The 25,354-nt window shown below is 36.9% G+C and overlaps 1 protein-coding gene across 8 annotated transcripts in view; it reads left to right on the top strand.

The window, feature by feature from the left end:
- The window catches only part of Cpeb2 (cytoplasmic polyadenylation element binding protein 2), a 49,961-nt gene that overhangs the window by 17,962 nt on the left and 6,645 nt on the right, over positions 1–25,354 (top strand). For 4 of the 8 annotated variants that reach the window (XM_048461675.3, XM_085691934.2, XM_048461676.3 and 1 more), the window contains 6 exons: positions 3,765–3,815; positions 11,537–11,560; positions 19,031–19,201; positions 20,278–20,367; positions 23,080–23,198; positions 23,327–23,441. In XM_048461675.3, the coding sequence (XP_048317632.2) occupies positions 3,765–3,815; positions 11,537–11,560; positions 19,031–19,201; positions 20,278–20,367; positions 23,080–23,198; positions 23,327–23,441 (570 nt within the window). The remainder of the gene's footprint in view (positions 1–3,764; positions 3,816–11,536; positions 11,561–19,030; positions 19,202–20,277; positions 20,368–23,079; positions 23,199–23,326; positions 23,442–25,354) is intronic. The other 4 variants (XM_085691937.2, XM_085691936.2, XM_048461677.3 and 1 more) reach the window with 1 other exon arrangement.

The raw sequence follows: 25,354 nt of genomic DNA, 5'->3' as shown, positions 1-25,354 counted from the left end.
ATGCTCAGCCATATTCAACCTTATGTTTGGACACCAGTAGCTTATTATTAATGATTACTACCAAGTATCAACTGCTAATAAGTATTAGAACTTGGTAGTTCTTGAGTTGGTGCTTTTAACCATTGCACCTTTTTGAGCGTTTCTAATCTAGGTTCTTTATGAATATTATATGTGTTGTCATTTAGTTTTCTCTTTAAAAAAATGTTGACAAAATGCATCACGTTATACTTTAGCAATTTTCTCATTATTGATGAGTAACATTCATGAAAATATTTTAAATTACTTAATATTGTCATTTTTACAGTTATTTATTTGCATTTGTGCGTAAGTGTGCACACATAGCGCAGTACACATTTGGAAGACAGAACAAGTTGTAAGAGTTAGTTCCATCCTTCTCCCACAATGGTCACAGGGCTCACCTCAGGCCTTCAGGCTGACAGCAAGTACCTTTACCCACTAAGCCATCCCACTAACCCCATGTTAATGTTAAAATAGAATTGCCTAAAAGTAGCACATGTTAATATGGATATATTAAAATCTTGGTGAAACGATCATTCCACAAACTTGCTTACAATTATAATGAACGACTTGCCTCAAGACTTTGTGTACTTAGATCCTTTGGGTTATCAGGAAAGTCAGCTTCAAGGAGATGGAGGTTCTTTTTGTTGAGTGGAGCATGTAAAGTGTGGTGGTTTGAATAAGAGTGATGACCCCCGCAGGCTCATATATAATGCTTTGTCATCAGTTGATAAACTGGGAAGGATGAGGAGGTGTTACCTTGCTGGGGCAGGTGTTGCCTTAGAGGAGTTGTATCACTGGGAGTGGAGTGTAAGCTTTCAAAAGCCCGCACCAGGCCTAGTGCCTCATCTCTTCCTGCTCATCAAGATGTAGCTCCGAACTACTTCTCCAGCATCGTGCATAGGCCTCCATGTTCCCCCCAAGATGATAATGAACCAACCTTCTGAAAAGTGTAAACAAGATTGCAATTAAATGCTTTCTTTTATAAGAGGTGCCTTGGTCATGGTGTCTCTTCACAACAATAGAACAGCGACCATGACAGATGTCTACATTCCTTTTCACTTTTCTGTTATCTGGAAAATCCTGTTTCTGCCTCCTGACCTAAAACTTCCTTAGTTTACGCATCTATCTGCATCTCAGCAAGCAGAAGAAAATCAGTCTTTCCTTTTTAAAGCTTATTTTCCAAAAATTGTACATACTACTTTTATCTTCTGGCTAGATCTTATACAGTGTGACAAAAACTGAGAAGTGGAGTTTTTTATGCTTTGGGCCTTTTTTTTTCCCCCTGTAAAAGAAATTGGGGTTCTCTTGTTGATAGGTAGTCTTTAGTGTCAGTTTATGTACCACCAGCCTTTTAGACTTAAAGCCAGGAATTACTTTCATAGCCGTGTGTTCTTTTATGCATTTTTTTTCTGTTGCAGTTTAAGTATTGTAAACCTTCTATACATTCTTTTTCTTATCCTGTTATCAATAGGATCTGTAATAAAGCAATAGAAGAGAATCAAGCCAGTCAGGTTCCCATTCTGGCAGTCATTCCTACCAGTGATGAAGTGACTTAACCTTTCTTGTGATAAAGTATATTCACATTAAAATGAAAAAATAAAGAATTTTTTTCTTTATTCAAAGGATTATTACTAGGAATAATTTGAATTTGATTTATTCAAATTCAAAGGATTGTTACTAAGAGTAAATAATTGACAGTTGAATCTATAAAAGCCCTTTGTATATAATAAGCCCACAGATGTTGGTCATCATTACTTTCAGGTGGCAGATTCATTAGCAAAGTTGTTTTGATATAAGTAAAGGATTAATTGTGAAAGTTAACTTATTAATTAATATTAACATTTTCACTGTAGTAGATGATAAGTAATTGGGTCGCCTGAGTCTAAATTTGCTCATTTATTTGTGGAATGTTAGAATATATATTCAAATATACACTCATTCACCAATTCATTTTCTTCTGTTGCCTTTTAAAGTCCATTCAAATGCCAAAATGTAGAAGAACTGTTTTCAAAGGGAATAGTGAAACTATTAGAGAATAAATTTGTATCGACATAAAGTTACCTGTCTTTAAGCAAGACCTCAGGACAAAGGCTCTGCTTACTTAATGTAACATTCTAGTATGTAGGCCTCCATTCCTGAGTTTAGCTAAGTGCTTCTTTGTGTTTTGTGAGATACTGTACATACATAATTCTTAAAGCAGTGGGCAGGCATTACTGAAGTTTTGTGTTTGTGTCTCTGACTACACCACAGGGAAGGCTTGTCTTATTTCTCTTTTTACCTTCTGTGTTCTACGTTCTATCAGGAGAGAACTGTTGTACTCAACAGCAATATGGTTGCCATTTGAAATAATTTACTATTTTAAATATCATGTCAGAAAATCAGCAATTTTTGATGGCTTCACATTATTCTCTAAATTTGGTCTGCTGCAACAAAATGAAAAGTCCTAATTACCAAAATAAGCTGTGACTTTTTGAAAGTTTTGTGACATGCTGCTAAAATGCCGCTTAAAAGTTGTGTTTCCTAGGTCTCTCAAGTTTGTACCTTCCCTGTGTGTGTTCCTTATTCTCTCTCCTCACAACAGTAGACATAATTGTATGTTTCTGGATTATGGAAGCTCTATTGAACAGCTCATTTAGTTAATTCATGAAGCCTAGGAGTAAAAAGAGGTCATAAATTGTCCTTCTAATGGACAATTGCTTACTTTTCTAAATCACAGTGTGCCAGAGATCATATTATGCATGTTTATATGTGAATCTCTACTTCATTCATCTCTGTGTGTGTATGCTTATCCTTCTGATGGCAGTGAATTTCATGTAGGGTTATTGTCCTTTTAAAGAGAAACTATGCCAATTGTGACTAGAATGCAATCCCAGTATTACATTTGAATGTATTCTTAAAACTGAAGTATCAGAGTTAGATGAATGCATTTCTGTCTTTCAGTGAGCTTCAATAATGGTCATCCTTGCTGTTGGCAGTAGCCAAACTAACACCCTGGTGTGAAAATAGTGGCTGAGCTACAGTGTTTTCTGCATAATCTTTGTCACATGTATAATACTGTTGTCACCAAACTTTTTAGATGCAAAGTCTTCAAGAAGAGCAACTTAGAGCAGCCAATTTGTTACTATTCTCACCAGCCTTAGTATTGTCACTTTTTCTTCATAAATAATTTTTAAACTCTAAGTGAGGTACACTTATAATGATATTAGTAATAATAATAGCCTAGAATATCTTCTTTTAATTTCTGTATTTGAAAATGACAGTATAAATCCACATTGACATTATAAAAACTACATTGAATTAAATTTTTTAAAAATGAAAAGGCTTGTTCTAATTTTACATTTAAAATTTTAGTAATTGTTGAATTCAAAACTAAATCTATTTCCTCGAAGTGTTATTTTTGTCAAAAGTCTAGAGAAAAATTCCAACTGTTTGACTTCACTTTAAAAACTCATTTATCATGTTTTCAGAACCGTAGCACCCATGATGCCTGTACAGTAGATAGAAACAAACGAGTTTTCATTCGCTCTCATCACCGTGATCCTACAGCATGGGAACTAAGATGAACTTTCCCACTTTGTTTTCAGGTTTCAGAGATAATATGGTTTGAGTTAAAGATAAACTTCTCAGTTTTAAAAACTATACAGTGCTTAAAACTTTTTTTCTTTACTCTACTTACCCCTACCCTTTTTTCTTGTCAAATAGCTTCATAATCTTTAAATTCTTCTTTCTTTGTCTATTTAAAGGTCGTCTGAGCTATCCACATCCAGGAACTGACAATCTGTTGATGTTAAATGGTAAGTTTTACCACCAATCATTTTATGTTTCCATTTGGTTCATACAAATGAAGATGATTTAATATGTATTCCCCTGAACCTTCCTCCATATAGATAGTTCAGTTGTCTTGTAAAGGTAAAACTGTTCAGGTATGGCTATACTCACCTGTAGCCCCAGCTCTGTGGGATGCTGGGATGAGCATCGTTGACCCATCAAACACTGACTGTCCTGGGTTAACAGAGTGAAGGCACATCTTTTAAAAACATGAAGTAAAGCTGCAAAATTAAGAATCTGCATGTTTTGTCCCTGAAAAAATAGTCATTGAGAAGTGTATTTGTGACAATATAATTCAACCACTCCAAACTCAGGAGCAATCCTTGCTGGGATGATGGAGTTCTATTTCAAGTTGTTACCTAAGACAAGAAACTTAGTTCTTAGTTTCCTGTTTCTCACTCTGTAAACTGGAGATAAAGACAACTTCTAAGGACTAAATAAGATAAAGTGTGCAAAGTAAATAGACCCTAGTACTCAGTATAAGCACTTGTGTTTGTTTTAAGGAATATAACAGTGAATTTATAAATGTAGTAATCACACTGATTTAACTTATTCTAACTTTCCAATTAGAAGTTCAACAGTCAGAAAAGGAAAACTTTGATTAAAATGTTTTTTCTTGACATTGGACAAATATAAATATATTTATAGTCACAAGATTAGCATAAACATGATTATGGGAGTGGAAATGAGGGGGAAAGTCCTTTTAAGGAGGATTTTGAATTGCAATCAAGGAGAAGCAAAGAAAAGGGATACCTATAAATAATATATGCTCAAAATTGCATCATTACGTTGGCTTGGGTCCTTTTCACTTAAAGCTTTATTGAAATAGGATGTAATAAAGGTGTGTAAGCAAATCTGAAAGTGGGGTCACTGTGAAGTTAGGCCATGTACACAATGACGGAAAAGACAGAAGGGTAGAAAGGAAGCCTGTCGCCTGAGGAATGTCAGAAGAGACAGGATTTGGGAATGAGAAAATATTGAAGCACAGTGATAGGGGAGGTGATGGGTTGATCACAACCTGAGTATAATGCCTTGGATTGCCAGACATATGGCAGCCGGGTCTAACCTAGTCTAAACATGTAGCAGACTGGTCTAACCTAGTCTAAGCACTGGGACTTTGAGTAGAGCAATGGTGTTGGAAATGTTATTCAAGGACCTCTTCTAGTCCTTGGTTCTCAGTCTATGACTAACATGGTGGTTGAAACTGAATGTCATTACAAAATAGCTTCTTGTTAATGTTCTGTCCATTTGATTTGTGAAATAGAATAGGCTTAGGTAACAGTTAACTATATATGGATTTACTTCCCTTAAATGTTTATGTAGAAAATAAAAATAAATAATTTTTTATTCTAAAGTCTGAAAAAGTCAGTGAAGTTTCCCATTTTTCGTGTGTCAGAATACATTTGAAAGGAGTACCCCGCAAAATGTGTGAGTTGCATTACTCACAGCTCATCTTACGTTGTTGACTGAAGAGGAGCCCAGGTGATTATGATAGAATACCAGTCATGTAAGCAAGGAACTTAGAAAGGCACAATGGTTTTGCAGTTTATGATGTTGTTGTTATGCTAGGTTATTAATCAGTTGCTTTTGTAAACTGCCTGAAGTTCTATAAATATTGACTAAATTATGCTTCTTCATAAATAAGATATGAAAATATTTTATTTCAGGCAAGTTACATCTAGTAGAAAATGTATTTATTTTATTATTTCTTAAATATGAGCACTCTTAATTGTCTGCATTTGGCAAAGAAAGACAACTTGGGGGTTTTAAACTTTTTTAGCAAGGGATTAGGGAAGGAAAAAGAAGCTAATGACTCTAGGGCATCAACAAATATTCAGGTCAGGACAAGAGCTTTGCTCCAATGAGAAGCATGACCTTTTTTATTCACTGGGGACAAACAGTTAAGAGGTAAAAGAAGATTCACTTAATTGGGTACATCCAAGGGGTGAGGTAAAGAAGTCTTAAAGAGTGAGGCATCAAGGATACTAAGGAGACTGAACAAAGGCAGATAACAGCACTTGATAAGGAGAAATGCAGCTTAGATACGTTTAGCCTGTTATGTTCCCTGGAAACCAAAGAACTGAGTGATGATAATACAAGGTTCTTCCCACATTAAGTAGTTTTTAAATATTACTGACTGATGGTGGAGCATCACTATAGGGTAGTCTGTTAAGTAAGTTGCTTCACCATTACTTATTTTTGTTGTAAGCATAACTAATACTGTTCACTTTAAAGATCAGTTTTGATTACTACATTTTACATCACTGTGCTATGTGAGGTGTGTGGGTAGCATCACAGACTCTAAAGCTTGCTTGCCTTTCTGTACAACCTAGAACAACATGCCTAACTTGACCCTGACTTTATTTCTTAATACCTAAACCAGAGCACACTGCTCGCCACAGGGGACTGTTGAGAGGAGTGAGTGATTCATGCACGTATTTAGAGCAGCTTCTGTGAGTAAGTATTAGCTGGAGAGAGTGAGTAGTGGAAATCAAAGATCATCAGGAGTTAAAGTCGGGTCTTTCAAACAGATGAGGAGCTAGCTGGGCGAGTGCTTCAGATAGCATGACAGGAAGAGACCACATACGTGATGTTTTCAGCTATTGCATATGATGAGCAGAAAACTTGTTTTGTTATTGCAGGAAACCAATAGGAAAGACACTGCATTAGAAATTGTAAGGGAAAAGTTTGGGTCCCTTATTTTCTGCAGTGTAGGATCCTTCTTCCATGGAGTACACAGAATAAATTTCAGTGATACAGACATATTATTATTAAACAAATGCATGACTGTTGCAATTAAGAGCGTTTTTGAGAAAATACATATAGCTGACATAAATAAATGATTGCAGTGATATTAGGCCTAAATATCTTTAATTAAGCATAGTTATGATATAAGTAATAGTAACATAATGCCAGTAAGATATGCTAACATTAGAAAGGCCTTATAATTCCTCCTTACGAGTTGTAGTTAAAGCTTTCAGATAAAGGTTTAAATAAATCTGGGGGTAGGAAGTCAACCAGGATGGTGATCACATGGCCTCTGCTGAACTTATGACTCTAAGCTTCTGCTACTCAGATGCCCCTTAACATGAGATACAGCTACACATCCACACCCGTTTAGCTCATGGAGTTGTATGGACTAAAATTTTTAACAGAAAATGCCATATAAGGTGAAGCATGGTGCCATTAATTGTGGTACTCAGGCGATAGAGAGTAGCAGATCTGTCAGCTGGAGACCAACCTGGTCTACATAACAACTTCTATCTAACCAGGACTGCATAGTGAGACCTTGCCTCAAAAGAAAAAAAAAACAGAATATACATGTAACCACAGAGGGGCTCCTGTTTCTAAATAAACCGTATTCCTCCGGTAAGTTTGGAATCAAGTGGACTTGATGTAGAGACTGCAGTTATTGGTCATTGTAAGTCACGGTTACTGTAAGTCTCTGTTATGTGCCCACAGTTAGTGTTCATCGGCCTTTTAAGAAAGTCACATTATATGCAGGTATAGACTGTTTAAAAGCCCAATTTTAAATAGTTAGAACAATAGTTTGTTTACATATCTGAGTGTATAAACCTAGCACATATAGTATCAGGAGAAAAAAATCTGTGCCAGAAATCTGTGTGTTTTCTGCAGTATAATGAATAATATATGTCAAGTATTTGTCTCTATTTGGATTGAATTGCATTTTCCTCACTTTTCCCAAAGAAAATAACATATTTTTATTAGTACCCTCTCACAAGATGGGAACCAACAGAGCAAAGTATCAGGTGAGGGAAAAGGTATTAGCAAGCTAGTTTGAACTTTAAATTTGCATTTGTTATCATATATACAACTACCTATGTGATCAGAGTTTGTTTTATTTTTGGAGTGAATGAATTATAGGTATCTTTTAATTAAGGAAATGTACCCAAGGTTGGCATGATGGTGCATACCCATCATCCTAGCACTTGGGAGGTGGAGGTAGGAGAATCCTTCCTCAACTGTGTAGTGAATTTGAAGCCAGCGTGGGCTAGATGAGACCCTATTATTATTGATCCTATACTTCTAAAGACAGATGCTCCAAATCTGCTGTATCAGTTTATGGAGCTAGGAAACCAGGGAGGATAAAGGGAATGGATGAAGATGTAGGGTTTTGAAAAGGACTGTTATTTGGGTCATAGGTTTTTGTTTGTTTGTTTGTTTTTGTTTTTTTGGTTTTTTTTCTTATTTTTTAGTTTTGCCTTCTTTATGCTGGAGAAATAATACTCGCTTTTGTTTCTTACAAAAAAGAACATTAAACATATTTCTAGTTGATTTTGTATATTTTCCTATGCTACCTTTTAGCTAAAGTAATTTAGTTAGAGAGTTGAGAACCAGTACTTAAGAACAGACGTCCCTAAACAGAGTATAAAAAATCATTCTGTTTCCTTATTGTCACTGTGGCTAGAACCTGAATTAGATCATTGGTAATCCTTTCTGAATTTTACAGTTACTTGTATAGAAGACATCAAACTACTTCTGAGCCTCCTTTATACGTAGAGAAAGCATCAGTAATATAGGTATATGTTTGTATTAAATATTCCTACATGTCAAAAATAGGCAATTCTTCACTTTTTAATCTGGTACTTTTTTATAAATGATTTTTATAAAAAAAATTTAAAAGAATAAATCATTACCCTTTGCACTTTAAACCATTTTTATTTGGAGGTTCAGACTGTTCAATGAAGACTTTTTTGTTTGTTATTTTGATAGTATTCTTTTTTTCTTTTTACATACCAATCCTAGTTCCCCCTCCCTCCACTCCTCCTGTTTTCCCCACCTTTCCCCCACCCCACCCATCTGCTCAAAAGTGACGGTAAGGCCTCCCCTGGGGAAGTCAACTAAGTTTGTACCACCACCTCATTGAGGGAGACCACCCCCCCCCCCACCTCCAGTACGTAGGCTGAGCAAGGTATCTCTCCATAGAGAATGGGCTCCAGAAAGTCAATTCATGCATTAGGGTTAGGTCCTGGTCCCACTATCAGTTGTCCCATATACTATCCAAGACACACCATTGACCCCTGAATTCAGGGGACCTAGTTGTTAGTCGGGTTTCAGTAATCTCCCAGTAGCTTTTGTCGGCTGATTCTGTGGATTTCCTCATCGTGATCTTGACCTCTTTGTTATTACTGCTCCTCCCTCACTTCGATTGTATTCCTGGAGCTCAGCCCAGTGCTTACTTCTGGATGGATATCTGCATCTTGGCTGGCTCGTTAAAGGCTAGGCTCACAACCAAAGAAGGCTTTTTAAAAACATAATATTCATGTAGACTGTTTTTGGTAGAGTTACTTGACTATTCTGCTGCAGAGTTATGCTGAAACAAACCCCAGAACTCCACATAGAAACCTTATTAGAAATGTGTCTTAGACATATCGTGTTCAGTACAGCGGTAGCAAAATGGTGATTTCCATAGTAGGGTAGAAAATGTTTTGCATAGTTTAACTTCATTTGTAGTCAATTCTCTCTTACTTATTCATCTCCCCACACCATGCATGTGGTGTCAGGGTGTGGGGACTGTGCGTATGCCATATTGTCCCTATGGAAGTCAGGACAAAAGCCAGGAGGTGTTCTCTTCCGGGTTGGGTTCCCAGGATTGAACCCAGGCCTTCTGGCTTACATGGCAAGTGCCTTAACCCATTGATTATCACACTAGACAGACTTCTGGTTTTAGTGATATAGAGACTTCAAATCTGAGAGTTGTCCAGATTCAGAAATTCCTCTGGTATGAGATAATCGGGAAAATTTTCATGCCCAGGAATGGCATGAAACTTAGGTTGCTATAAATATTTACATGTTTTCACTATTTTAGTATTGAGAAGCCCCATCTAGAGTGTGAAAGTTAAGAACATTAGCAGGATTACTGTTGCATTACTAGGTTGGGAATTATTTTCCACATTCTGACTTCATCACAATTTATAGTTTGATTTCAAACTTGTTGAAAATAGTTTCATTTGTTTTATGAATCTTTGATTTCTGAATCATTGTTGAAATTCTCCAAAGTAAACTTAACTTTGATTAATATTATTGGCCCATCCCAAGGAAAAGCAAAGAAACCCAGCTCCTGAGATTTTGCTGTGCAACATCTATGCTATGTTGTGGGGCCCGTTGACCACTTGAAGGCTTAATATAACTGTTAAGAATTAAGGAATTTCATTCTCCTTTACCTAATAGCTCTGTTTAAATTATGTTTTTCAACATGATCTTCTACATTTAGTTTCTCATTAGGATGAAACTATTTTAAAAGCCTGTTTACATCTTAAGAATTGATAATAAAATTCTTTAAGTGTTGTCTACCTTTACCCTCACAGTAAAATGACACATATGTTAAGTAAGATGTGCAGACTTTGAGTCCATTTGCACTGAATAACAGATTGAGTATACTCCATAGTGACAGAGATAAAGCTGGTTAGCTTCCTTAAAAGAATGGTAGATGCCTTCTGCTTATTGACTTATTTCTTAGAAATAGAAACGATAATAGCTGACATCCTTTGCCTTCCCTATTCATTATTATAGGAGAATTTAATCCATATTGGCCTACGGTAGCATTTCTTTATAGCAAAGATCAAGATATATTCTTTTAAAATTTATACAACACAGTACATACTTAGTGGGTGAAACACATCTTTTGACCTTTAAGTTTTATACTTTAGAGAGAGGATATTTCTGGCAATTTCTAATAAAAATTGTGAATTGAGGTTTTTTTTCAGTATTGAAATTTTCTTGCTTCCCCAATCTATAAACATAAATTAAGACCTCAGTCTTATAGCATTCATTTTATTTTGTTTATTGTGTGCTTCATATAAATTATCAAGTAAAACACTCATTGTATGCACTGATTGAAGGGAAAAATTTTTCTCAACATTGGTAGTTTCTTATGAAGGAGAAATCATATTCATACACTATCCACAGGGATAATGTAAACTTTCAGTTTCTTTCTACTTCATATTGCTAGTATTTATCATTCTATGAGGGTAGTATTCCTAATTTGCACTAGATTTTTTTTTTACCCAGAGGCAGGCACGTAGTCAGTTGCTCTTATAAATTTGTCAGAAGACTAGAAAGTGTCATTTATGTCATTTGCTGCAGTCTCTTACTGCTTCCCTAAGCATCTTTGAACTCAGCTTTGATTACAGGACTTAGACTCCTATCTCAGTAATCATGACTCCTAACAATCTATATATATCTTCTGGTCCTCCCTCAATCAGGGTGTGGTGCAGCAGGTGGAGTCTACATAGGTGGTGAACAATATGTATCATACAACTTTTTATCAAAATAAAAATGGGAATTTAATTGAAGCTAGTTTCATTCATTGAGAAAGTGATTTGGGAAGCTATTTAACTTAATTGTTAAGGCTTTCTGTAATGATTAGGTGAAACAAGTACTTGTGAGTTTTAAATGTGAATTGGGATAAATTTTACATGTTTGGATGACTCAGATTGCATGTGTACAAAATATTCGTAAAAGGATATATCTGACATATATCACATGTATGTCTGTATTTATGTATAATTGTAATGATAAAATATGCATATTTTAATTGCTGACATTCTCATGTCTTAAAATAGAGTATCTAAATGCCCACATGACTTTTCATATCATGGTATTTGTATGTGTGGGCTTATTTTTAGTTCTAACATTTTACAATTTGTCCTTTGTTTACATGCAGCAAGGAGTTATGGGCGAAGACGAGGTAATTCATTTCTGTTTGCTATAGTTCATCTGTTTCTAATCGGGCTATATTGATCAATGTCATAATTCTGATTTCAGAATTCTTTATGCAATATCTGAAAGCTCCTAGCAGAATCACATATTGTTGTGAGAACTTACCAACTTTTCAAATTCTAACTTTTAACCTACAATGGTGTATTTTCATACTAATGGTCATTAAATAAATTTTGTCCTCCTTAAACTGTCAAAATTTTTAACTCTTATTAAAAATTATATCTATTTCTTCTAAAATAAGGCTGTTTTATCTGCCTAAGAAATAAGTTTTTACTATTAACCAGAGTGACATGTGATGTGATTTTTCTACTGTATAACCAATTTCTTATCAATGATTGTGACTTTTGTTTGACCCAGTTGGAAATGACACCTGTGTAAGTAGATTACTGTCATTGGCAGAAACCACGTAGCCAATGTTTCCGTGACGCTGTGGTCCTGTCAGCAGCCCCTTTGTCTAGCCTGCACAACATTGTCCTTTTTCTACCTTCTTCGTCATAACAGGATTTCCTTGAGCATTCTTTTTGGTGCCAAGGGACGAGACTTTATGGTATGAGGCCACCACTGAACTGCTCAGAACACAGGAACACCTTCTGTGACTGAAACTTTGCCCAAGCCAACATAAAAAGAAGCAAAATCACCTGATAGTTCTATAGTTCATACCTGATAGTTCTATAGTTCTGCACACTGAATAAAAAGCATTTGCTCTCACCTCTAGAATTTTCCTGAAGCCAAGGAAGATAGACCGTAATAGCTGTGACCTTGGTTATATTTTACATGTGTGTGGTAGTGTCCTTATCTGTTGACCAGCGCCTTCCCTAATAACACAAAAACAAAACCAGTTACCACCACTGACAACCAAGGCGAATACTTTATGTTCATAAACAGTAACTCAAATTCCATATTTCAATTTTATTGCTAGAGTCTTGACTCTCCAAATACTTGACTGAATCTCTGGGTTCTTCACTTTTCAAAAAACTGGAAGAGAGTGAGGCTGATTTACTTTCTAAAGGCTGTTCATAGTGAGCTGAGAAGAGAGTGGGAAGGTTACAGTGTTCATACCTATTTTTAGATCTGTGACCTAGCTCACTTCACAATCAAGTGTGGAACTTTGATTATCTTGAAAATAACTATCTACCAATCTGATTTTTCAGTAATTCCTTTCATGTCTGAAACATTGTGTCCATTATCTCTAGTAACTTGTGTTAAGTCAGTTGGGCATACTCTGTATAAATATAATATGCTTAATTTTTAAGGGCAAGGTATCAGAGTCAGTGATTTTCTTATTATAGCTCAGCTCAGTAACTGCAAACTATGACACTAAGAAGGAAAACGGACATTTAATTCCTTGCTGCTCAGATAGAGACCGGTTACCTACCTAGCTGTGTCTCCTTGGGGAGCTGTAAAGAGAGGCGCTCCATTTCAGAGCCACCTAGGCACACCACAGGCAGGTGTAAGACTCCAAGTCCTCCTCTTGTCCTGAGCTGGCAGCCTCTGCACACAGTTGGTGCAGTAGAAAGGGAGCTGCAGCCTTTTTCCTCAGGTTGTGAGCACAGCTGTAACAGATGTGGCTGTCCTCTAGGGGTCGCTGCCACAGTTCAGTTTGAATGGCCAGCTTGAAGTCTAGCTGCTGTGAGATTTTATTTCCTTTTGGTAGTACCTAGCTTGCTAAGTAATAGAAATGTTTTACAAGAAAAAGCTGCATACTAGAAGAACGCGCAGAAAGAAGTAGAGATGCTTCCCTGGCTGTCTTTCTATTTTCTCTTTATTTTCCCCTCATGCTGATACAGTACCAATCTCTAAACCTAGCCAACCAGGAATCCCCTATTATGAACTTGTGCTGTGGATTTGATGGGCTAGTGAAATGGTGTGTGTTCATTTTGGTCTTTCTTTTATGTTAGAATAAATAAAGCCTCTCTGTTCTTGAGGGATGTGTCAAAATGAGTTGGCACGATTGGCCAAAACCAAGTCCTGGCTGGCACCAGCACACTGGGGGTGGGGCAGCATCAAATGTCAGAGGGCAGTCTGGCTTCCAGTGGCCATTTGATTTTAGAAAGAACTGGTTTACTCCTTCCACCTTTGATTGACCTCTCAGTGAAGCATAGGGCAGCACTCTTTTGTTTTAAAGACTTCCCACTTGACTATAGTTAAACTAAATTACTGCCAAATGTCTTTGATATATTTCCAGTTCCTTAATAATGTCAATAAGAACTTTACATCAAGCCGGCTCTAGATATTGATTTATGAAATAAGCCTTAGAGATGATCAAAGTATAATTATACCAGAAGTAATTGAGCAAAACCAAGATTCCTTTCTCTGAATGTCAGGAGCCTTGGGCCATGGGAAGCTCTGCAGCATTAGGAAAGAACAGGGCACATGGAAACTCCTTGACATCAGGAAATTGCTTTTCTTTTGTAGTTACTATTTTGTTCAGTGTTCTTTCCATCCCCTTCTGAGAATGAGCATACTGGTCTGGGGTGGAATATGGTCAGGACTGTGCTAAAAGTGTATAGGACTATTTAAACTCTTTCATTCAGAATTTTCTACTTCTGTCATAATCCCTCCTTTTTATGAGTATTCATTAAATTTATTCATTTATTTTACATCCCAAACCCCTACCGCAATTTCCCCTCTCTTCTCTCCTCCTATTCCCTCACTCCAGTTTCCCCACCCCCAAGTCCACTCCTCGTTGTTTCTGTTCAGAAAGGGGCAGACCTCCCATGGGTGTCAACAAAGCATGGCATATCAAGTTGAGGTAGGACTAAGCTCCTTGCCTTGCTTGGCAAGGCAACCCAGTATAAGAATAGGTTCCTGGAAACCAGCCAAAGAGTTAGGACAATTCCTCTTTCTAATAGAAGAATAAACAGCTATTGTTTTCCAGAAAGAAAAAAAAAACATAGGATAGTTTGAATAGTAGAAATAAAGAACTTACTTTAATTAATTTACTAAGCCTCAGGAAGCATTTTTTTTCTTTAGAAATTAATTCCAAAGTTGGTAGCTTGCATATAGAATGAGAGGATTTGAGAAATAATTTTAGAGGGAGTAAGTTTTGGAAGTTGCTGAGGTTTGGTATGTTCACAGTGTGTAGCCATCTAGATTCAGTGCCACTGTTTATAACTGACAGTTTAATATAGAACATATTGCTTATTTAAAGTTGAACTGAAATGTAAAATGTGTGTATTCATGCCCTACCTTCCCACATCTTTGATAAGTAATTAAAATAGTTAATCAGAGAAATGACAGGAGTCCCTAAAGCATGAGAAACATCCACATAGTATCTGCGAGGAGGGATGCCCGGCCTTGGCCTGAGGGCACAGCCTCTGTGATTCTGCAGTGTTTAGATTTGATGGCAGCACTGGCATTATCTACTATTTTGGTTTGTTTATTTGTCTTGTTTAGTTTGTTTCCTACTTTGGTCACCCTGGAGCTACATGATAGCAGAGTTGAATTGTAGCAGAGTGCACTGCTTGTAAAATGTAATTTACAGCTCCAAAAAGGCTGCTCTGCAAGCTGTGCCCTGCCACACCAGTTTTTTAAAGAAAACAGAATCCCAGTGTACTTAATTGTAAGGCAAGTATACCTAGTGATTAAGCTTTTTAAAGAGATAGACTGCTCGCATAGAATGGATGGTTTTTTTGGTTCTTTATATTCTGTAAGAAAGGGGGCAAACTATTATTGGGGCAAAATATCTTAAAAATAATCATTGTACGTTAAGTAGTAGATTTTTTCCTTCTTGAAAGAAACATACCGGGTAAAAGACTGGTTGCTCGAATTGGCATTGCTCAAAAGTACTGATAACTAAAAAAAAAACTTGCATCACACTAAAGGGTATTTATGCTTCCATCCTAGAAGATAGAAAGAATATTCCGATTCCCATTAATTTTAAATTTCTGTAATTTCATATTTTTAAAATTTCACAACATTCTATAAATAAGATTATGGAACAATCTATAAAAGTCAAAGAATCGTGCTTAGAGTCAGTCTATAATTTGACTGATTTGTACAGATATGATTCCCTCCCTTATCTCCTCATTGATATGTTGAGAAATGTCTATTCTTACATTCTAGAATAAATTCAAAATCTGAAAAATCAAGTAGAACCAAATCTGAGTATGTTGGCAAAGCATCAGCATCAGCTTCCCTGATGTGCGCATGTATGTTACACACACACTGTCCACACAGGTGGATGAGATGGGATCAGGGAGACGGCCATCAACATTAGTAACAATATTATTGAGCATCCAGCTTGCATTTTCCTGACAAGAATGATAAACTTGGAATATATTTTTATATATTTATATTTTAAATCAATGATTTATATATTATTATTCTTTCAAGTGAGTATTAAAATTCATTGTTTTTATGACCTTTTGAGAGAAAGCAATCATTGTTTTCTAAAAATGAAGATTTGTATGAGTGTGACTAGTATGTGAAATATTCTCAGCCACTCTGTTGCGTCCGTTGTTCATCTGAGCTTTAGTTAATGCGTTGTACATTCTGTACATAGTTAGAGCAATACAACACTTAGTTACTGAGTGAATGATAAGGTTTCAGCACATTTACCATGAAGTATATGTACCACGTTATAGTTCGGAAATATCTTAAGTGACTTTGGGTCACCTCTTATTCCTGTTTAGATTCTAACTATTTGTGATCTGTGTTTTTTTCCCAAGAAAAAAATTCTTTTAGAATTTTGTTTATTGTATTTATGGATTGTTAGTTTTGCATAAAAATACCTCAAAATGATACTGTGTGCAAAATATTAGCATGTCTAAGTTCAGTCAGCATTTGGATAGTCATCTTAATTTCCCTAAGATCTAAGCAGTTGCTTCCCTACTCATCTTACTCTTTTTAAAATATAAAATTATTCAGTTAAAGTAAGATAAGTTGAATGATTAATTCACAATTTATTAATGTTTAATGGATGTTGGTGGTGGTCATTTTATTGAGGGAGAAAAAGGAAGGAAGGATGAAGGGAGGGAGGAAAAAAAGGTGGATGGAGGGAGGGAAGAAAGGGAGGGAGGGAGGGAGACAGACAAGATGTGTACTCTTAGTCTGAAAATTCAAATTCTAAGAAATAACAAAGCAAGAACCATTCCTTGCCTAAGTATTTCAGAGAAAGGATATTTGATCTATAATTTTTTGTTGAAGAATTTTTACATTGATCACAAATAAAATATAGACATTTATTTCTTATTGTCCCCTATTTTTGATAACAGAAAATTTTGGAATTTAAACTGTTACTCAAAATAGGTATTCCTATGTTGCTGTGTCAAAAGGCATTTTACAGCAAAGTGAGAGATGTCTGCTGTAGACAGCAGCAGGTGCTGTCTGGTGCATATGATTAGGTTTGTAGAGGCTATTCCAGCCCTCCATACTCAGTCAGTCAGCTTTGTAGAGTCCTTCGCCTGTGTGGCTTTTTGCTCTGGTGACTCCATTTTAGACTGGTTCCTTTATTTTTATGGGCATGTAGCTCTCCCCTTCTTCCCCATCCAATTCTCCACAAGATGCCATAATCCTAATTTTATTTATAACACATCATCATGAGTCACATAGTTCAAGATGGTAACATGTTAATCATATTTTAATTAAGCATTTATTTCTAGATTAAGGTATGTTATTAGAGTGTACACTTGTCTCTTTGTTCTAAAAATATATCCTTGATTTAGTCTTCAAAGAACAGCTTGTCTGCATTGTTACCCTTTTCCCTTCTCTAATACCTTTCTGAAGACTAATCTTCATTTGATAACTGTATTGTACTAAATATGTACAATACAGCATATCACTACATGTGGCAGCCACCCAGCTTCTTAAGATTGGTACCAACAAATGTTAGGCTACCCTCAAACAGTTTTTATTTCTTGAAATTATTGTATCAATTTGCTTACCTTTTCCTTTTTCCCTCCTGACCTCTCTGATGCTTCTGTCATAGTGCTGCTTGGGCTTCTCGCTTTCTTTCTCATCCTTTGTGTAGTGGAAGTTCCATGCCTTCTGTGTTTACCAAGGAGCTGCCCTCCTCATTTCTTCCCCGAGTTTTCATCACTGATATTTCCAATCCTTCCTTGGAAAGCTGTTTACTTGAAAAACAGTTCCCTTTTTTCTCCACTCTGAAGCATTTGAAGCTTTATATATGGTTCCACCCATGTCCTTTCCTTGTACCTGTATCTGACATTTACTTCTTTGTATTCCGTCAACGTGGGACTTTCTTTGGCTACTTCCTGTCCACTGTTGTTTCTCTTTCATTTCTCATCCTTGTTTTCTTGCCTTCCCTGTAGTCTGGAGCCTCCCCTAATCTCAGCTGCTGCTTTGTCTTCCTCAGTCGTCAGTCTTAGGATGTCACATTCTTGCTGGGTCTTCTGCACCTAGATGTTTGTTTGCTGGGTTTTTTTGTTTGTTTGGTTTTTGGTTTTTTTTCCACCTACTCAATAAAATATTATCTTATAAGGGTAAATTCTGCTAACCTCTAAGGGCTTTTCCTTTATTATGTCTGGCTTGTTTCAGTCATTTGTTACCTAGTACCCTTGGAGATTCAAGAACTTACCATGGTATTCAGTACACTATTGCTTCCGTCTAGTCTACTGCCTTTGAAGCATTTGTAGAATTTCTTAGAGATAGATGCCATCCTTACATGTATAGATCTTGCCTTGCCTATGTGTGCATTTCTTGAGGGCAAGGTACTATATTTTGTTGAGTCATTTTATTTTGTGTGAGCATACAGGGCATCAGCATTAATTAATAAGATTACACAAGACATGCCCTTAAAGGGATGCATTCCTGAAGAGTGGACTCAAATAGGAACTAGAATCCTAAGATGCTGTTCTTTACCTCCCACATGTGCATAAGTCCCCTCTGCATGGTCATATGATCGTCATATGTGATAAATTACCTCAAGACCTATAGACACATAGGACTTTCTGCTTACGATAGCATCTTAAGTGTTTTCTTGTAGTTTTTTTGTTGTTGTTGGTTATTTTGTTTCTTTCAGAATGTCCTCTTGCCTATTTAACTTACACTGTTCACTTTTTACCACTAGTTTCTAAAGAATGTAGTTACACATTCCGGCCTGTTTCCTATATAGTAGGCTCTTTCTGCTATCCATAAACATTTGAAATGAGCCAGCAAATTTATTGTTTCTTTTGTGCCGTAGCTATTGTCATGTGACTCTATTTCTTTTGCTTTTGTTGCTGGGGATGGACTTGGAGTCTCATCTGTGCTAGACAAGCCTCGCCCCTGACCACTTCCTCAACTCAGCTCTGTTTATCTTTGGGCCTTACTCGAGTCTCTTCTCTAGAACCTTGCTGCTCTGCTGTCTGTATTCCCAGTCATGTCGATGACACGTCAGCTTAGTATCTAACCCCGGACATTTGGCATCTGTTTGCTTGCCTTTGTTTTGTCATTTTAAATGTAAGAGATTGAGTTTATAGTTGTCCTTATATTTTAGGTCGATCGTCCCTGTTTCCAATAGACGATAGCTTGTTGGACGATGGTCACAGTGATCAAGTTGGTGTTTTAAATTCACCCACATGTTATTCAGCTCATCAAAATGGAGAACGAATAGAACGCTTCTCTCGAAAAGTTTTTGTTGGTGGACTTCCTCCAGATATTGATGAAGGTAAGTTCATCCTGCCTTAAAAACAAAATGTAGTAAAAAGTAATTTTTGAGTTCAGTTATTTGAACAAGGACTTTTAAGTTCTAGTGATTTTTAGCATATGCATCATCACTGTGAGCATTTTTATGAAGGTCTCTGTGTTCTAGCCCATATCCTAATGTTTAATGCAGAACACACATGCCAATATCTGTGTGACTGTAACACACACATGGATTCCTATGCTCACATACACAGTGCAATAGATGGAACCAGCTATAAATCTCTATCTGTAGTGTGCAAAAATCAAAGATTAAATTTCTTGAAATTTATCAATATACTTAAAGATAGAGAAATACAGTATGAAATTCAATAAGGAAGTAGAAATACAACATAAAATAGGAAATTAGTACTATGCAAATGTTAGTTAATATGTAATAATACAGAAAAATAACTTAAAGGTTAAAAAATATTTAAACTATGCTTATAATGTCATGAGAAATCTACCCATTCGTTAATAGCCTACAGAGAAGATATTGCTACATTTGGAGAATATTTTCAGTTATTATTCATATATTTGCAAATATGTCTGCATATTCATCAGCTTAACATAGACTATATCATTGAAATTGAACAATACAGTATTTGAATGTCAATAAAATTGCCTGGGTTATATTAGAGGTGGTATGACATTATAGCTAGTCTTGTTTCAGTAGACTTTATCCTAGCATGAACATGATTTTACTTGTGAACACGAATAGCTGTTTTAATTAACTTGATAATAATGGCATGTTTCAGCTCAGCGCTAGTCTGATTGGCTATACTACAAAGTTGTTAGTACTCAGGTGATGTACGAAATAATAGGACTCACATTGAATACCATAGTCTAGCTAGTGTGCTGCTTAAAAATGAATTTATTTTGACACAATAGTGAAGTTTTATTAAGTGTTTTAGTAAAGATCTATTTTTCTTTTTACATTAGAGTTAATCTTAAGGTATTTGACACTTTAAACATCAAGTCTTCCAGGTACTTAGAAATACGGGGTTTCTTGGGATGAATCATTAGAACTAACTTGTGATGCACACTCTGTACTTTTCTAAGATGAGATCACTGCCAGCTTCAGAAGATTTGGACCTTTGGTAGTCGATTGGCCCCATAAAGCAGAAAGCAAATCCTATTTTCCACCAAAAGGTAAGAGGTTTATTACTAATATTTGTGAAGTTGTAGGAGAGCAAAAGAAATAATATCAACTACTTATTTGAGGACTTCTTTTAGAATTGAACATAAGTACCTTTCTATAAATACTAGAGATTTATGGACTGCGGAGATGACTTACCCAGCAAAGGCTCTCGCACACAAGCCTAAGTTCGACCCTAGATCCCATGTAAAGGGAGGAGGAGAGAACTGGCTCCTGAAAGTGTTTTTCTGACCTCCATACAGATAATGAATAAAAGCCGTTTTAAAATTAATCTTTGTAGAGACCGTCAGTCTGAGTGGAGTGAGGCAGAGCGATTTTAAGAACTGCTCCAGTTTTACTTGAAGCTGTTAAGGAGTCATAAGATTTGATAACTTTCCTCAAAATTTTCTAATGATTTGATAAATTCAAATGAGTATATGTTTGAATATGTCTCTGCCTAAAGCATTAGTCTAAAGTTACACGGATTCAAACTTACTTTCCATTCTGTGAGAGCAAGAAGCACATGAAGTGATTCGTTCACATTTATAAAATAAAACCGTTTACATAATTTACAAGGAATACACAAACAGGTGATAATGTGGCACAGCATTGGGAAAGTAACTTTTTGAGCATTTTGAACTCACTGTCCAGTATTTATAAAAGAGTAAACTGCCAGAGGAAGAAGGAGCAAAACGTTTGTCCATGAGACTTCAGTTACTCGGGAAATAGGCCACCATCCTAATGAAATTTAAAAAAAAAAAAAATCCTGTATGGTGAAGGAATCAACCAAGTGAAGAGATGGCCTACTGCTAGAGGATGGAAGGAAAATCTTCACAGCTTTGTGGCATGAGATTAATATCTTAAATAAATATACAGAGAACTCAACAGACCAACAAGAAAGCACATGACCAAACCAAAAATGAAGTAAATAGATTTCTTTAAAAAAAAAAAAGTACAAATGAACAATAAGTCACTTACAAAGCATTCAACAGTTCAATCATCAGAGAAATGCAAATTAAAACTACTTTGAGATTTCTTCTCACTCTCATAAAGAACGACTATCATCAAGAAAGCAAGCAAATGCTTGTAGGGTGTGGGAAAGAAGAGCCCACTCATTGGTGACAGAACACATCCCGGGAAGCCACCAAGTAAATCAGTGCAGAGATTTCCCAAAATACAGAAAATAGAGTTATCATTTGATCCAGTTGTGCTACAGCCTGCTATGCATCCAGAGAGGACTTTGTATAAACCTCACAGACAGCTTGCACATTCTTGTTTACTGCTGCTCTGTTTATGAGAGGTGAGAAAGGGAATTAGTCTGGCTCCCTCTCACCTGGCGAAGAGATAATGAAAATGACATTTAAATACACAGTAGACTTTTATTCAATCATAAAGAAAAGTTAAATTAATAAAATTTTGGAAAAATATGTGGAAGTAAAAAATATATTAAGTGAGGTTACTCAGCAAGAAAGACAATGTCACTGTCTCTTTCATATGTAGATCTAGTTTTTAATTTTTAGCGTATCTATTTTTATGTGGAAATGAATGTGCATAGCAGTCAGAAAACTAGAAAGGGGCCATGAGACAGGAAAGGAAAAGAGGCTGCGGGGGGCTAAGGGAAAGGATGGTAGAGTGCATGTGGGGCGAAAGGAGCACTGGCGGAAGGGCTTGAGTGGGGTGAGAGCAGAGAGAGGAGTAAGGACTTTGGAGGCATAGCGGTCAGCAATGCCCAAATGTGTATGAATTGCCCTAAGGAAACCTGCTTCTTAGTCAACTAGCTAAAAATAATTTTTAAAAGGGTAAATGTGAGAAATAAATGTAGTTGCTTGGATCACTTACTGCTAGGATAATTCTGTGGCTCATCGATACACAGAAGTCCCTGCCATGCTTATGCTCCTGTACAAGTCATGTGATCAAGGATACGTTTCCTGGGGAAAGGAGGTTATGTTCCCAACAATGGGAAGAAAGGGTAAAGAAGCACTGATATTATTGCCATTCAGAAATACAAATGGCAAATTATCCATAGTGAGTAAAGAGGGATACATTGAAGAACTTTTAGTTTAATATCCTTAAAACAGGTCTGGAAAAATAGTCTCATGGCTGAGAGGATTAACAGGTCTGGATAAGGCACCTGTAAGCTCCCACCCATACCCACCTGGATTGCTCCAGCCACCCTTCTGCAGCTACGTGCTGTGTTCTCTCACTTGTTGCTGTGGTCTGGACACAGCAGTCTCTGAAAGCACAACAAATTCCTAAAATTTCACTGCTGGGGTAAAGGCAAACCTGTGTCTGTCCCACGTGATCTCACATCTCTCTCACTGCTGCTGTTATTTCTCGTCCTCTTCCAAGTCCCACAGTACTGTCTGCTCCAGGACCTCTCTATACAGTGTTCTCTTGTCATGAAGTTTTCGTGCCTCTGTCCTGCAATATTGCCATGTGTGTGTGTCTGTCTGTCTGTCTGTCTGTCTGTCTGTCTCTGTGTGTGTCTGTGTGTGTGTGTGTGTGTGTGTGTGTGTGTGTGTGTGTGTGAGAAAGAGAGAGAGAGGAGAGGGAGAGAGGAGAAAGACAAAGAGGGAGAAGAGGAGAGGAGAGAGATGGGATATTATGTTCTCTGTGGAAAGCAGAATGATTCAAACCTATTTGATTGGCTTTATGTATCTTAACAGTACTTATATTGAGGTAAAGTCACTTAACTTGACATGCATCATTTTTTATGGTTATTCCAGGCTATGCATTCCTCCTCTTTCAAGAAGAGAGCTCAGTTCAGGCGCTCATTGATGCTTGCATTGAAGAAGATGGAAAGCTCTACTTGTGTGTTTCCAGCCCTACGATCAAGGACAAGCCTGTAAGTAAACAGCACATTAACTGTGGCCTATAAAAGCAGGTGTTCAAACACGATTTTAAAATTACTGTTTTAAAAATTAAGACTGCACTAAAAGTATTAAACAGTAAAATGAATAATTTTCTCCACAGGTTCAAATCCGTCCTTGGAATTTAAGTGATAGTGATTTCGTCATGGACGGTTCTCAACCTTTGGATCCCAGAAAAACAATTTTTGTTGGAGGTGTTCCTAGGCCATTAAGGGCTGGTAAGTAGACTTCCTAAGTCATACAAACTTGTCTTCTCTTTTTGTTGATTTTGGTATATAAGGAACTATGAGCTTTTCTACGTTTGAGTTATTAACTGAACATAGTATTTTTTTTTATTATTAAAAAATTTCTGCCTCTTCTCTACCTCCCATTTCTCTTCCCCTCCCCCCTCCTCCTCCCTCTCCAGTCCAAAGAGCACTCAGGGTTCCCTGCCCTGTGGGAAGTCCAAGATCCTCCCCCCTCCATTCAGGTTCAGGAAGGTGCTCAACCAAACAGACTAGGCTCCCACAAAGGCAGTACATGCAGTAGGATCAAAACTCAGTGCGATTGTCCTTGGCTTCTCAGTCAGCCCTCATTGTCCGCTGGCCTTGGTGAGCTCCTATTAGATCAGCCCCACCATCTCAGTGGGTGGGCACACCCTTTGCGGTCCTGACTTCCTTGCTCATGTTCTCCCTCCTTCTGCTCCTCATTTGGGCCTTGGGAGTTCATTCCAGTGCTCCAATGTGGGTCTCTGTCTCTGTCTCCATCCACCGCCAGATGAAGGTTCTATGGTGATATACAAGATACTCATCAGTGTGACTATAGGATAGGGCCACTTCAGCTTCCTCTCCTCAGCTGCCCAAGGAACTTAGTATTTTAAATGAGTGAATTGCAAAGTTCTGTTTCTCAGTAACTAGTAACCAAAACTCGGAAGGCTGTCAAGTGGGGCCTAATTATACGTGTGAGTATTTACTGAATGTGCATGCTATGTTGTGTCACACCCTCTGAAAGAGCTAGTGAAAAGAGCTTGCAGTCTCTGAAAGCAGCCTCCTCATGTCAGGGAGATACAAATTAACGTTACACATGTGAACTCTTTAAGAATGTGATAACCGCTGCAAAAGAAGATGATTTGGGAGTAGGAATGCATGTGTGTGTGTGTTTATATATTCATATATTTGTAAATATATGAATGCAGTATGTCCATATTTAGAATATACTATGGTGTGGGTGTGATATCTTAAAAATATTTAAGCTGTTTTAAAAAACTGAAGAGAGTTTGGACAATAGGAGCGTTGTGAAGAGTGTGTTTCAGACAATGACAGAGTGGACAGCATCTTTGGAAGCCAAGTGCAGAGGAGCAGAGGATATCCATGGAGGGACTGTATAAAGTGTAGACTGGATGACCTAGGGTGCATAGAGTTATGGAAGAGATACAAAAAGATGTTGGGAAAAAAATCAACAAAAGTTAGATCATGCAAGTCTAATAGACTAATTGATGTTGATCCTTAAAACAAGAGGATTTTTTAAGCCAAAGAGATACATAATCACATGGGCCTGTTTTGGGGAAGATCAGATAAGCTGATGATTCATCAAGAAGAGTTCGAGTAAATAAATAATGGTAGGCCAGGTTCGGGCCTCTTGCATGGGATTGCTAGTGAGGGTAGAGAAGGAACAGTTGGTCTGATATTTGAATACTTAGGCAGAAAATGCTTCTGGGTGGTTGGTGATGGATTGTAAATAGCTATGAGAAATGGCAAAGGAGATTGGGATTTTGGTTATGAATATAAGTTCGTGGCCCCATTCAGAAATCTGAAGTGGAAATTTCAACTAAACAATGTGGTATCTAGTATAGTGTTTAAAAAAGTTATTTCTGGTGTTTTGGAAATAAATTGGAGAGAAAGGATTGAAGACAAACAGTTAAGCTGGTTTCCATTAACCAAATGGATTTTAAAGCAGACCTGACTGATGGAAGTAGGCCATTGGATTCTCACTATGTTATGAAAAGCAAGTCTATGAGGTTATCTGTATAGTGAAAATGAAAGATGAAGGCAGAAACTCTGTTGCTTACCCAGTTGAGTCAATGAAAACTCATCAGATCATGTTTCATTAGGTAGAGGAAGAATGTGCTCATGTGTGGGTTTTTAGAATGCTA

The sequence above is a fragment of the Myodes glareolus genome, chromosome 8 (genome assembly GCF_982192425.1).
Source record: "Myodes glareolus chromosome 8, mMyoGla1.1, whole genome shotgun sequence".
Classification (NCBI taxonomy): Eukaryota; Metazoa; Chordata; class Mammalia; order Rodentia; family Cricetidae; genus Myodes; species Myodes glareolus.
Note: the sequence above shows the minus strand (reverse complement) of the source record. Positions and strands in the feature narration are given on the sequence as shown.